Source organism: Nicotiana tomentosiformis, chromosome 1 (genome assembly GCF_000390325.3).
Source record: "Nicotiana tomentosiformis chromosome 1, ASM39032v3, whole genome shotgun sequence".
Taxonomy (NCBI): domain Eukaryota; kingdom Viridiplantae; phylum Streptophyta; class Magnoliopsida; order Solanales; family Solanaceae; genus Nicotiana; species Nicotiana tomentosiformis.
Genome location: NC_090812.1, coordinates 119,192,887 through 119,205,038, shown reverse-complemented (window position 1 = coordinate 119,205,038; position 12,152 = coordinate 119,192,887). Strand labels below are relative to the sequence as shown.

Below are 12,152 nucleotides of genomic sequence, written 5' to 3'. Positions count from 1 at the left end.
ATTTCAGGCATGCAAAACTTTTTAGGGATCGACTTTGGGGCTGCTCTCAGAGAGAAGGGTTCTGAACAAACTTTTTGGAGTGTACGCTTTTCAATATCGGTGGCGCTCCGGGGATTTGGTCGATCCTGGAGTTGTAAATCTCCACCTTTTTGTCGCTGGCTTCGATTTTCTTTTCTCCCGTTTCCACCCGCATTTTCAATTCCTCGATCATCTTTATTATCTCGAGGTTGGTCCCAGGTTCAGTTTCATTTGGCCGCGACTGGTTCATTTCTATGAGTATTTTTCTGGGATGATTCGGGCTCAACTCTACTGGGAGCGCGGCTTCGGTTCTGCAGTTGGGCTATCGCTGCCTGCTGGGCCTGTAGCATTTTGAATATCACCTCTAAGTTAATCCCATCTCTTTCACCGTCACGAGCAGTTTGGGCTACCGGTCGGACTCCCTTGTGGATGCTGTTCTCAGGATCGGTGGACAAATTTGTGTTGATGGCCACATGTGAGCTGTGTCAATTGGGTCCGCGATCAGAATTTCATTGAGATCGGCGAGGGGCACCTCGTTACAGGGTGCTATATTGTTGTTCTCACCATGGTGGCCAGACTCAACATTCGTGTTTAGAGTGGCAGATTGGAAGTTCGATATTTTAAACGCATACCTGAAATCAAAGACACTTCAAAGAACAAGTGTAAAGTAGGGTGTGTTATGAAAATTTATATCAAATTGACACTACTATCCTTAGCCCCACGGTGAGCACCAAACTGTTTACCCTTAAAATCGGATAACTATTAAATTTGTAAGTGGTTTTAAGGATACGCGGATTAATTTGATACAAAAATAATTAATTGGATTAAAACAAACAAATAGAAATACAGTACATTCAAACCACGCAGGGAAGATGTCTTCAGTCTTAGTGAACTATTTGCCTTTGACCCGGGCTCACAATGGTCAATATTGACGAATGAAAGAAAAGCTTAGAATAACGGTGAAATAATGATATATTGCTTTGGAATACATGCTACAACGTGCTTAATGAATCATCAGACCCCCTTTATATAGTAGGAGAATTCTACTCTAAGTATAACTCTATAAAAGGCAAAAACTCTTTTGTTTAACTAATTGAGGGTTCTTCATCGATATATGCCGAGATCCATGCCGTGATATCCGGTCGGTCACGGATATTACGGTCTCCTGTTGGCTGTGCTTGATTGCCCGACGACGCTCTCCCTTCAGGTTTTATGTCGATCTCGAATCATGACCCTAATATTATCGAGGGTCGATGGTCGGCCCCCGTACTCCGACTCAAAGATATCCTTGCTTCGATTCCGATCTTTCATAATCATATCTCGAGCTCGTTTTACCCTGTTGGAGGACGGAGTGTATCATGAGCCCGATTTTTACCCGTACACGGGTAACATTAAACTAAAGAAGATGTCTGCTAGCTCAATAAGACAATCATCCATTTTATTGATTATTTTTCCTTAAATTCTTCTGCATGTAACATGCGCACTCAAGTTTTACGTATTCACTGGTAGGCCAACTTGATTTTGTTTGAGCCCCTGCCCTGAGTTAAGGAGTATTCCTTTGGCAGAATAATTATATTCGACTTCATTAGAAGTGTAAACTTCCATTTGTATCAAATTCTTTTGTTTTCCATTCCCTTAATTCGGGCATCCTCATCAAAATATAGTTTTATTTTTTAATTTATAAATGAAGTCTGCCGCTACCTAATGAAATTTCCAATTTATTATACACGTTCTAAAATAAAGAACAACTCTTGCACAAAATCTGAAGCAGACTGCAATAAAGAACCGTGGAAACATGTGCACTCAAGTTTTATGTAAAGAGGAACTTGTCCGAATTCCCGCCTTGGATGCTAAAGGAAAGGAGAAAATTTTGTGCCTTGGGAATTGAGTATTACTACTTGCACGTTAATTATGGACTGAAAGTTTAATCAATGACCAAAATTTTCCATAGTAAAAGTTTCCATCAGTTAACGTCCCTCCCGTTTTCACTTTGACTAACCAGAATTATTGTAATCCTATTTTTCATATCATATGGGATTATTTTCTTTTTCTGTATATTATAAAAATAATAGCACTTTATTATATTTGAAAATTCTGTAAATTTAAACATCTTATGTTTATCATAATAACATGTTCTTGTAACCAAAAAAAATCATGATATGCTTGAGACTAAATTTTTTAAGAATTCCTTAAATGCCAATTTTTTCCTTGTCTTATAAATAATTCAGTGTCCAATCAAACATTTCAGTATAGAAAGATACGAAAAGACGACTAAACAAGTCTAATTATCTACTAGTAAGTAAAAAACTATCACAAAATACATCTTGTCATCTTGACAGTAACATTAAACGGCTACTTTCTATTTTCACCGCATCTGCAAATGCTTTTAGCTTTTGGGTCCCAAAAGTAGGTCCTCTCCTCTTTTCATGCGCTTCCTCGAAATTGTTCATCAAAAACTAAAAAATTGAAAATGTTGTTTGCTATCAAATATGATTATATTTTGGAAAAAAAAAATTAAATTTTAAAAATTGCTTTAGGATAGTTTTTTGGTAAAAAGTTTTCTTGTACTCACAAAATTTTAATTTTTCTTCAAATAAAATTCATATTCAAATACAACTTTAACTTTCAAAAATTATTTTTTAATATTATTTCAAAAATTCTTTTTTCATATTCCAATCAAATCTATTGAAACCGTAGCTGAGAAATCAGGAAGTGAAGTGACCATCACCAATCCCTTTGGCCGAGACCCCAAGGGTGGGGCTGTATCACGTTACTCTTTTGTCCAATCCTTTTACACTTTCTTTATTACTCTCATTGCATCATCCGAAGGAACTGATTCTTCTCTTTAATAGACAGCATCTGCCATAAATACCCTTTCTCTTTATCTTTCTTTTTTACCAAAAGGTAAAGAGGAAGTGGTCACCCACCTACGAAGAAGCTGTCATTTTATAGCAAACCCCAAAATAAAATAAAATCTGGTGTAAAACACCCTGCCTTTTTTTTAGGACCCGTTCGGCCATAAATTTTGCCAAAATAAACTTGAATTTTATTTGACAAACACATGTTTGGCCATAGATTTTGCCTATATTTTGGCCAAATCCCAAGTCTCAAATCCCAAATCCCAAAACCAGCTGGGCCAAAATATCACTATTATATTTTTTAAAAATTGCCCCAAACTTTTGTATTTTATAAAAGAGCTCACCATTTATTATTTTGTAATGATGTTGCTTCGTCTTTTCGGTCATCTGATAGTGTATCATGTAGATCATTATAAAAATGATAATTTTGTATTAAATTTATTTATGTTCAGGACTATGGTTTGCGATAATATAATGAATATTATTAATAATGGTATTATTGGGTATTTGTGATAGTTTTTAGAACTTGTGTGTATAAGTCATGTTTCATGTTTTTTCAAACTAAATTTCACCCAAAACATACGTCCAAACACATTTTTATCTTCAAACCAAACTTAACCCAAATCAAATTTTTCAAAATAAATTTAGGAATGATACGTCAAAGGATAGCTTAGACTCCACTTGAGTCTTTCACTTTCCTCTATATATACACACACCTTTCCCAGCTCTTCTTCTAAAAGGCATCATCACATCACATCACTTCTTGAGGAAGATATGATGGGTTGTTTATCTACTTTACTTCTACTATCTTTCCTTGCTTTTGCTTCTTTCTCCGGTAAGTTCAATTTTAACAACTTAATGTTAAGTCTTTATACTTAATTCTTTTATAGCAGCTCACTCTGTTCTACTTGTTGTAAATTTCAGGTGCAGAAATCTCATCTAAGGTAGGAATATGCTACGGACAACTTGGGAACAACCTCCCTATACCAACAAAATCAGTTGACTTAATCAATGGTCTCAAAGCCAATAGAGTCAAGATCTACGATGCAAACCCAGAAATCCTTAAAGCCTTCAAAGGCACAAAACTTCAACTTTCAGTCATGGTCCCAAATGAGCTTATCAACAACATCTCTACAAATCAAGACTTAGCAGATCAATGGGTCAAAACCAATGTTGTACCATTTTACCCCGACACTATGATCCGTTACGTCCTTGTTGGAAACGAAATCCTAAGTAGCCCACCCAACACCACTTGGTTCAACCTTGTACCTGCCATACGCAAAATCAGATACGCTGTCAAAAAATTTGGTCTCGGAAAAATTAAAGTTGGTACCCCATTAGCTATTGATATGCTTGAATCTTCTTTCCCACCTTCTAATGGTACATTTAGGTCCGACATTTCGGAAAAAGTTATGAAACCCTTGTTACATTTTTTGAACCGAACCAAATCATTCTTTTTCATAGATGTTTATCCTTATTTTGCTTGGGCAGCTCAACCTACAGTAATTAATCTTGACTATGCTTTGTTAGAGTCCAAGAATATTACCGTTACGGATCCGGGTTCGGGTTTAACCTATACGAATTTATTGGACCAAATGATTGATGCAGTGTATTTCGCTATGAAGAGAGTGGGCTACCCGGATGTTCGGTTATTTATTGCAGAAACGGGTTGGCCCAATGCTGGTAATGTAGACCAAATTGGAGCGAACATCTATAATGCAGCAACGTACAACAGGAACGTGATTAAAAAGTTTACAGCTAAGCCACCTGTGGGAACGCCAGCAAAACCAGGAGTTGTCGTGCCGACATTATTGTTTGCTTTGTACAACGAGAATGAGAAACCGGGTCCGGGTACGGAACGGCATTTCGGGTTACTGTACCCGAACGGGACGAATATATACGGGATTGACTTGTCTGGAAAGACGTCGTTGTCGGAATATGAACCATTGCCAAGGCCAAGGAACAATGAGCCGTACAAGGGGAAAATCTGGTGCGTTGTTGGGAGAAAAGCGAGTGTAACGGAAGTGAGTGGAGCATTGGCATATGCATGTGGGCAGGGTAATCGGACCTGTGATGAGATCCGACCCGGTGGGAAATGTTACAAACCGAATTCTTTGGTGTTACATGCGAATTACGCGTTCAGTTCTTATTGGGCTCAGTTTAAGTCAGCTGGAGGAACTTGTTATTTCAATGGGCTTGCTATTCCGACCAAAAGTGATCCAAGTAAGTAATACATTCAATTCTAATAAAAATTATGATTTAAATGACTTTATGTCGACATTTGAAAGTGTCATGTAATGAGCTCACATATTTCCAGATCAAATAACTAAAATTTGCTAGAAACTAGGGAGAGATGCCTATATCTGGAAGTTGAGTTTTTTTAATTCTATATTATTAAGAATAATATTATAGCAACCGACCCTAATTCGTCACTTTGATTAAATATTTGTTCTCGATTATACATGCTAACGAAGTTGCTTGTAATTTTGCAGGTTATGGAGCTTGCAAGTTCCCAAGCGTCACACTTTGAAGATTAAGGGGAACGTCAAAAGAAGTTTAGGTGACAGACACATCGCTATGAGACAAAGCCGCGCCTTTTGTTTTTCTATACGTTAGAATACAGAATAAACAGAGTTAAGTTGTTTTATTATTCTTATTCTATTGATCCAACAATTTAGATTTGTTTTGTCCTACTCTATTCTCCCGTATAGAAGAACGGTTTCTACTTTCTACCTAGAACATTGTAAGAGAAACAACTGGTTCCACATTAATAGCAAGCAATTAATAGTAGTGTAGTGGAATTAATAAGAGCTGTTATTTATTTTCACAGGACCACAAATCCACTTCTCATAAAATTTGTACGTTTTGTATAGTACTGTATATTTTCTTGTATTTTATGCATTATTTTTCTTGATGTTTGGCAACGGCTATATGAATAATGAATCTATGATGTTTGTTGGGAAAATGTGGGTGGGACACTAATATTTGCTGCTATCAAGGAAGGAGAATTTAACTCCATTCTCTGTGTAACGGCTATGAGGAGGCATTCTTCAGTTTTTTCGCTTTTCTACATGAATTTGTTCATATGGAGAATCTTTACTTTTTCTAGGACATAAATCTTCTTTATTGGACCATCAACAAATAAACACTACAAATAAACACTAGTAGAAAATATCCTTTCTAAATATTACAAAATAGATCGTTGAATCGTTCGACTCTAAAGACTTTCTTGTTTGCCGATAAATGTGTCAATTGAACTGTCTTATAAATGGGCTTTACTTTAATTAAAATTTTACTATAAGTGGAATTCATCTACTATTTAAAGGGGGATTCTAATCATTTGTAACACACATAATTCACAGATATCAAAGCAATATAATTATCTTTCTCGTTTATACTATTGTTCATCAGGTTGTTATATTTTAATTGTTCTTGCATCAACCAGTTCGAGGGTATCCAAACTCGAGGGCTGAGTTCCATTCTACCACTGATTTGCTTTACTTTATAGTTCATTTCTATTATTAATCTTCATATTTATCAATTGGTATTAAGTGAAATCACGTGTCCTTAGAACCACATTATAAGTTTAATTGTTATCAAATTTTAAGGGTAGCGGAGCTTGTCCAGAAAGAGCAACATGCTTCAACGGATAAGGATCAAATCATCAATCTGCTGCTAGAGGCATCTAAAATCAACACACACGACCAAGAATTGGTATGTCAAAGCCAATCTGACATGACTTTACTCATTACGAAATGCGTAGAGAATATAAAAGAAGAAAGTAGTGCCTCTCTTGAGTCCTATAAGCATCAGGTCGAGTCCTTTGAACAGATCCAGAGTAATTTGTACCTCAAGGATCTGGAATTGAGGCAACATGGTCAAATACTCACAGAAGAGATGTCAGATAAAGCAGAGTTGAATAGATTGTCAAACCATTCGGTCAAGGTTACCGAGGAGCTCACCAAACGGATTGAATCGCGAGAAAAGAATTTTACGGGGTAAATGGCAATATAGCCGCCCCAGGGATCGAGGCGCCTCAGGCTGACCTCGAGGGAGCACCAATTGCAAATTCTGTCAATGTCAGTTCACATGTCGCCCTAAATATAAATTAGGGCGTTGATCCCGAAGGTAGCGTACGCAGGGAAGTTCGATCAGGTGGTCGAGGTACACAGGGCGGAGAAGATGGTGAAGTTAGCCTCCACTTGATATTCGAAATATTACAGGCTCAACAAGCCGCTATAGTACAACTACAAAATCAGAGCCGAATATCGAGTAGGATCGAACCAGAAGTCGCCCACAGGACCGAGCCTGTGCTGGAAAGGTTGAATGCTAACGAATCGGGGATTGACCCCGCCATTATGAAAATGCTCGAGGAGCTCACTAAACGGATTGAATCGGGAGAAAAAAAAATCGAGGCAAATGACAAGAAAGTATAGACATACAACTCCCGGGTTGACCAAATACCGGAGGCACCGCTGATTCTAAAGGGTATGGATTCAAAGAAATTTGTACAGAAGCTTTTTCCTCCAAGTGCGGCTCCGAAACCCATTCCGAAGAAATTCGAATGCCAGAAATTCCTAAGTACAATGGGACCTTCGACCCTAATGAGCATGTCACTTCTTATACATACGCAATAAAAGGGAAAGGTTGACCAGGGAAGCTAGCGAGATGTATGTCTTATCCCCATGGCCATTCATGAAGTGGGGAATGGATATCGTCGGTCCTCTACCATCGGCCCCAGGTAAAGCTAAATTTATTTTGTTTATGACTGACTATTTCTCTAAGTGGGTTGAAGCACAGGCTTTCAAGAAAATTAGAGAGAAAGAAGTCATAGACTTCATCTGGGACCACATTATATGCCGATTCGGGATACTTGCCGAGATCGTATGCGACAATGGAAAGCAATTCGTCGGCAGCAAAATGACAAAGTTTCTTGAAGATCACAAAATAAAAAGGATCATGTCGATGCCATATCATCCTAGTAGGAACGGACAGGCCGAATCGACAAACAAGACCATCATTCAAAATCTAAAGAAATGATTGAACGACGCTAAGGGAAAATGGAGAGAAATATTGCCCGAAGTCTTTTGGGCGTATCGAACAACGTCAAAATCCAGTACGGGGGCAACACCATTCTCTTTAGTATATGGCGCTGAAGCTCTGATCCCGGTTGAAGTCGGGGAACATAGCGTCAGGTTTCGATATGTAACGGAAGAGTCAAATCACGAGGCTATGAATACAAGACTCGAATTGCTACATGAAAAACGGGAAGCCGCCCTCGTTCTAATGGCCGCACAGAAACAACGGATCAAAAGGTACTACAATCGAAGAGCCAATCTTCGATACTTTAAAATCGGGGACTTGGTTCTGAGGAAGGTCACCCTCAATACTCGAGACCCAAACGAAGGAAAACTTGGTCTGAACCGGGAGGGACCGTATCAGGTCCTCGACATCATCAGAAAAAGATCTTACAAACTTGGCACGATGAAAGGCGAACAATTACCAAACAATTAGAACATATCACTCCTCAAACGATATTACTGCTAAGGTACAACCTTCTCCGTTTTTGTTTATATTTTATTCTAATCATTTGCAGGTGTTTAATCGAAGACACCAAAGGATTCTTCAAACACAAAGTCCTTAGGTCTGAAAGCATGCGTTACACTCTTTTTCCCTTAGACCGATTTTTGTCCCAAATGAGTTTTTCCGGCGAGGTTTTTAATGAGGCAACCATTGTTCGTGCTAACTTAGAGCAATTCAACAGTATCCGAGACTTCTTTACAATCAACCTCGAATATTGGGAGGCATCGCCCTCAGATAGTTACAAGAAAAATTCTTCGTGTCGACAGGGTCCCGATAGCTAAAGGACCAAACGGTCAAATGAACCGTGTCCATATAGATTACTCGAGCCCTAATAGCAAAACATGTATGCATGTATAATCTATTGAAAGAAGTATTTTTCCTTACCAGATGTTCCATGCCTTAGAGAAATTTATACTTTACAATTTCATACTCATGATCTATTGTGAAAACTGGCTTAAGGGCCGATCACAACTGAAGTTCAAACAATTTACCCTATACTCGGGGACTGCCGTCCAAAACATCGGCATGATCGAATTACTAAACTTCGAAATCGTAAGATCTTAAAAAGGCAATCCTCGATTTTATAGGCCACGGCCACCGCACTCGGGGACTGATACTTTGAACGAGTTCGAAGTATAGAAGGGAAACAAGCCTAAGGGGCAAATCCCAAACTAAAGGCTACAACCAAATTAACATGGTTCAGAGATGTCCGACTTCCGTTATAAAACAGGCCTTCAAATATTCTCATAAACCGGTTAAAAAAGGCAACCCTCGGCTGAATTACTAAGGGTCTCGATAATATCGACCCTCGAAAAACCCTAAGGGGTATCGAATTATTCGAACTCCCGGACAATTTTGTGCTAAGGCATAGCAAAGCAAAGGATTTGCATAACACCAATCCTCGAAAAACCTAATGGGTACAAATTTATCTCGTGCTAAGGCATGATAAATTTTTATGATTAATTTTTGAAGCCGAAAAAAGGGAAAAGCCATTCTTTTGAGGCCATATCGGCCTAATTCAAGAGCCTAAGGGCCATTTTATTTTTTGAGTTCGAGAAATTGTCCTTACTCAACTAAAACCTAAGGGTCACTCTACTTCGAGTTCGAGCAAGTACTCACTCGATTTTAAAGACTACACTGGTCCGACTTTGGTCTAGTTACCTAAAGTCCCAAACTTGCGAGAAAAATCTCCATAAGGCATGAAGGCATGAATGAAATAGAATTTTCACGAGGAATTAAATAGAATAAAGAGAAGTCAAAGAGAAAAAATATCTTTTATATATACGAAAATATTTACAAGGACCGATCATGATCCCGCACAAAAACAAATCAAAAAAGAAAAAGCCTAAGATTCCTAATTTTCCTCAGGGGTAGCTTCTTCTCCATCGAGGTCCTCCCCATTCTCGGCCCCACTCTTGCTGCCATCATCATCATCATCATCGGAAGAGGCCAGCGCTCTAGCATCAGCTTCATGCTTTTTAGCCTTTATTATCTTGTCGGTAAGGTCGAAACCTCGAGCATGGATCACCTCGAGGGTTTCCCTCCGAGATTGAAATTTGGCGAGTTCAACAGCCCAATATGCTCGAGTTTGAGCGGTCTCGGCTGCCTCTCTCGCTTGGACTTTAGCGGCTTCAGCATCGGCCCGGTAGACGGCCACGATCGCCTTTGCCTTGGCCTTTGCCTTTTCGGCTTTAGATTTGGCCTTTGCAAGTTTGGAAGTCAACCGAGCCTCGAGCTCCTCTATTTTCTTTTCCTGAGCTGAGCTTTTCTCCTTCATGCCTCAAAGATGACTTTCGACCGATGGCAATTGGGCTCGAGCAGCCTCTTTTTCAGCAGCAAAACGGTTCATACTTTCTTTCCACCCCAAGGTCTCCGCCTTCATCATGTTGATCTCCTCGTGGAACTGCTCGATCCTCTCGACCTTCTACTGCAGCTATGAGATTGAAATGTTAGCCACCGTTCCCGAATCGAGCCCATGAGCTTTTAAGATTTTCATTACCTGCTCGATCAGGTCGGTCTGATCTTGATGAGCCTTGGCCAACTCGGCTCGGAGGTCCTTGATCTCCTCTTCTTTTTGCCCACTGAGAAGTTTAAGGGAATTTCTCTCCTCTGTGAGCCCTCGGAGGTCGACCTCACATCGGCTCAGCTCTACTCGGGACTTTGAAAACGCCTCCTGATGGAGTGCCAAATCCTATACGGAAAAAAAAGAAAGAAAATTAGACAAGAAGAGAAGAAATAAACTAAGTATGATATCGACAAAGGGAGTTGAGACTCACTCGATTAAAGGCTTGTTGAGCCTCATCGAGGAGACTCGATAGACTCGGTGCTTCACTCAGGACGGTAGCATCCTCGACCCCGATAAAGTAACCACGGAAGGGGTCCTCCCCTCCATGGGCCCCGTCTACTTCAGGAGTCCTCGTAGCTTGGGCCTCCCGAATTTCCTTATCGAAAAATGCAGGGAGAATCGGCGAGTCTCCAATATCTATTGCCTCAAGTGAGCCACTTGGGGCGCTCTCCTCGCTGCGAAGGGCCTCAGAGCTGGCCCGTTCAGACATACCCACCTTTTGCTCATCTCGGCGGAAGGCATCTTCGATGACTCGGGGACTTTGCCCGAGTCCTTTTCCAAGACCCCCTCGGCTTGAAGTGGAATCTCCTCAACCACCACCGACTCAGCGGCCTTTGGGGCCTCGATGGTTTTCTTCACTCAGGCCACCAGTTTCGAGCCATCATCCTCATCTTCTTCTTCTTCCTCCCTTAGCCGTTGAATCACATCCGCAGGCAGGGCAACAGTGTCTTTCTTCGGCTTATGAACCAGATCCTTTTCCTCTTCTTATCCTTCGCCGGCTTCGAAATCGGGGTCGAAGTCTCCTCCTCACCATACGGGGGCCTCATGACCGCATCCTTGCCCAGGCCTATACACAAAAATATTGAATAAGTAGAAGACAAGCATCTTAATCAAATCATCAAATACATAAAAAGTGGGTTTACCATGATTCTTGGCCTCCCATCGACCCTTTGCTAAATCACGCCATGAGCGCTCGGCATATGTAGAGGTCAAAGCCAGGTTCCGAACCCAGCTTTCGAGGCCGGGAATCATACGGGGTATCCAAGCGACCGCTATATCATGGAAAAAGATATCAATGAGAAAAGACAAAGGAACAAATAATACATGGAAGCTAACAGTGAGACGGTACTTACAATTCATGTTCCATTTCTCAGGAAATGGCATCTTCTCGGCTGGGATTCGGTCGGAAGTCCTCACTCGAACGAACCGGCCCACCCAGCCTCGATCCTTGTCCTCGTCTATACTCGAGAATGACACTTTTGTAGCCCGACGTTGGAGTTTTATTAACCCGCCTCGATAGAGGTGAGGGCTATACAATCTGATAAGGTGATCGAGGGTGAAAGGTAGCCCCTCGACTTTGCTCACGAAGAATCGGAGCAGAATAACAATTCGCTAAAAGGAAGGATGGATTTGGTCTAGGGTTATTTGATATTGACGGCAAAAATCAATGACGACGGGGTCGAGGGGGCCCAGCGTAAAAGGGTAAGTGTAAACACTTAGAAACCCTTCCACATGGGTGGTGATGTCTTCTTCGGGGGTCGGGATCACCACCTCTATGCCCTCCCAGTTGCAGTCTTTCTTTACCTGCTTAAGGTATCTCTTAGTTATCGAGCATATATACCTTGACA

At 40.4% G+C, this 12,152-nt stretch overlaps 2 protein-coding genes across 2 annotated transcripts; one reads left to right on the top strand and one right to left on the bottom strand.

The window, feature by feature from the left end:
* The first annotated feature begins 3,554 nt into the window (after positions 1 to 3,554).
* Positions 3,555 to 5,715, top strand: LOC104104225 (probable glucan endo-1,3-beta-glucosidase A6). Its single transcript, XM_009612248.4, has 3 exons — positions 3,555 to 3,711; positions 3,801 to 5,099; positions 5,369 to 5,715. Exons 1-3 carry the CDS (start codon positions 3,651 to 3,653, stop codon positions 5,404 to 5,406), a joined length of 1,398 nt encoding a protein of 465 aa, XP_009610543.1. The 5' UTR covers positions 3,555 to 3,650; the 3' UTR covers positions 5,407 to 5,715.
* A 4,098-nt stretch (positions 5,716 to 9,813) lies between these two features.
* On the bottom strand, positions 9,814 to 10,236 carry LOC138909004 (uncharacterized). Its single transcript, XM_070199966.1, has one exon. It carries the CDS (start codon positions 10,234 to 10,236, stop codon positions 9,814 to 9,816), a length of 423 nt encoding a protein of 140 aa, XP_070056067.1.
* Between the last annotated feature and the right edge of the window lie 1,916 nt (positions 10,237 to 12,152).

What these genes read in the sequence shown, in the direction of transcription:
- LOC104104225 (XM_009612248.4), top strand. Translation starts at nt 3,651, where the DNA reads ATGATGGGTTGTTTATCTACTTTACTTCTACTATCTTTCCTTGCTTTT. An exon ending in TGCTTTTGCTTCTTTCTCCG is followed by an intron (nt 3,712 to 3,800) that starts GTAAGTTCAATT and finishes TGTAAATTTCAG; the next exon opens with GTGCAGAAATCTCATCTAAG. An exon ending in TCCGACCAAAAGTGATCCAA is followed by an intron (nt 5,100 to 5,368) that starts GTAAGTAATACA and finishes GTAATTTTGCAG; the next exon opens with GTTATGGAGCTTGCAAGTTC.
- LOC138909004 (XM_070199966.1), bottom strand. Translation starts at nt 10,236, where the DNA reads ATGAAGGAGAAAAGCTCAGCTCAGGAAAAGAAAATAGAGGAGCTCGAG.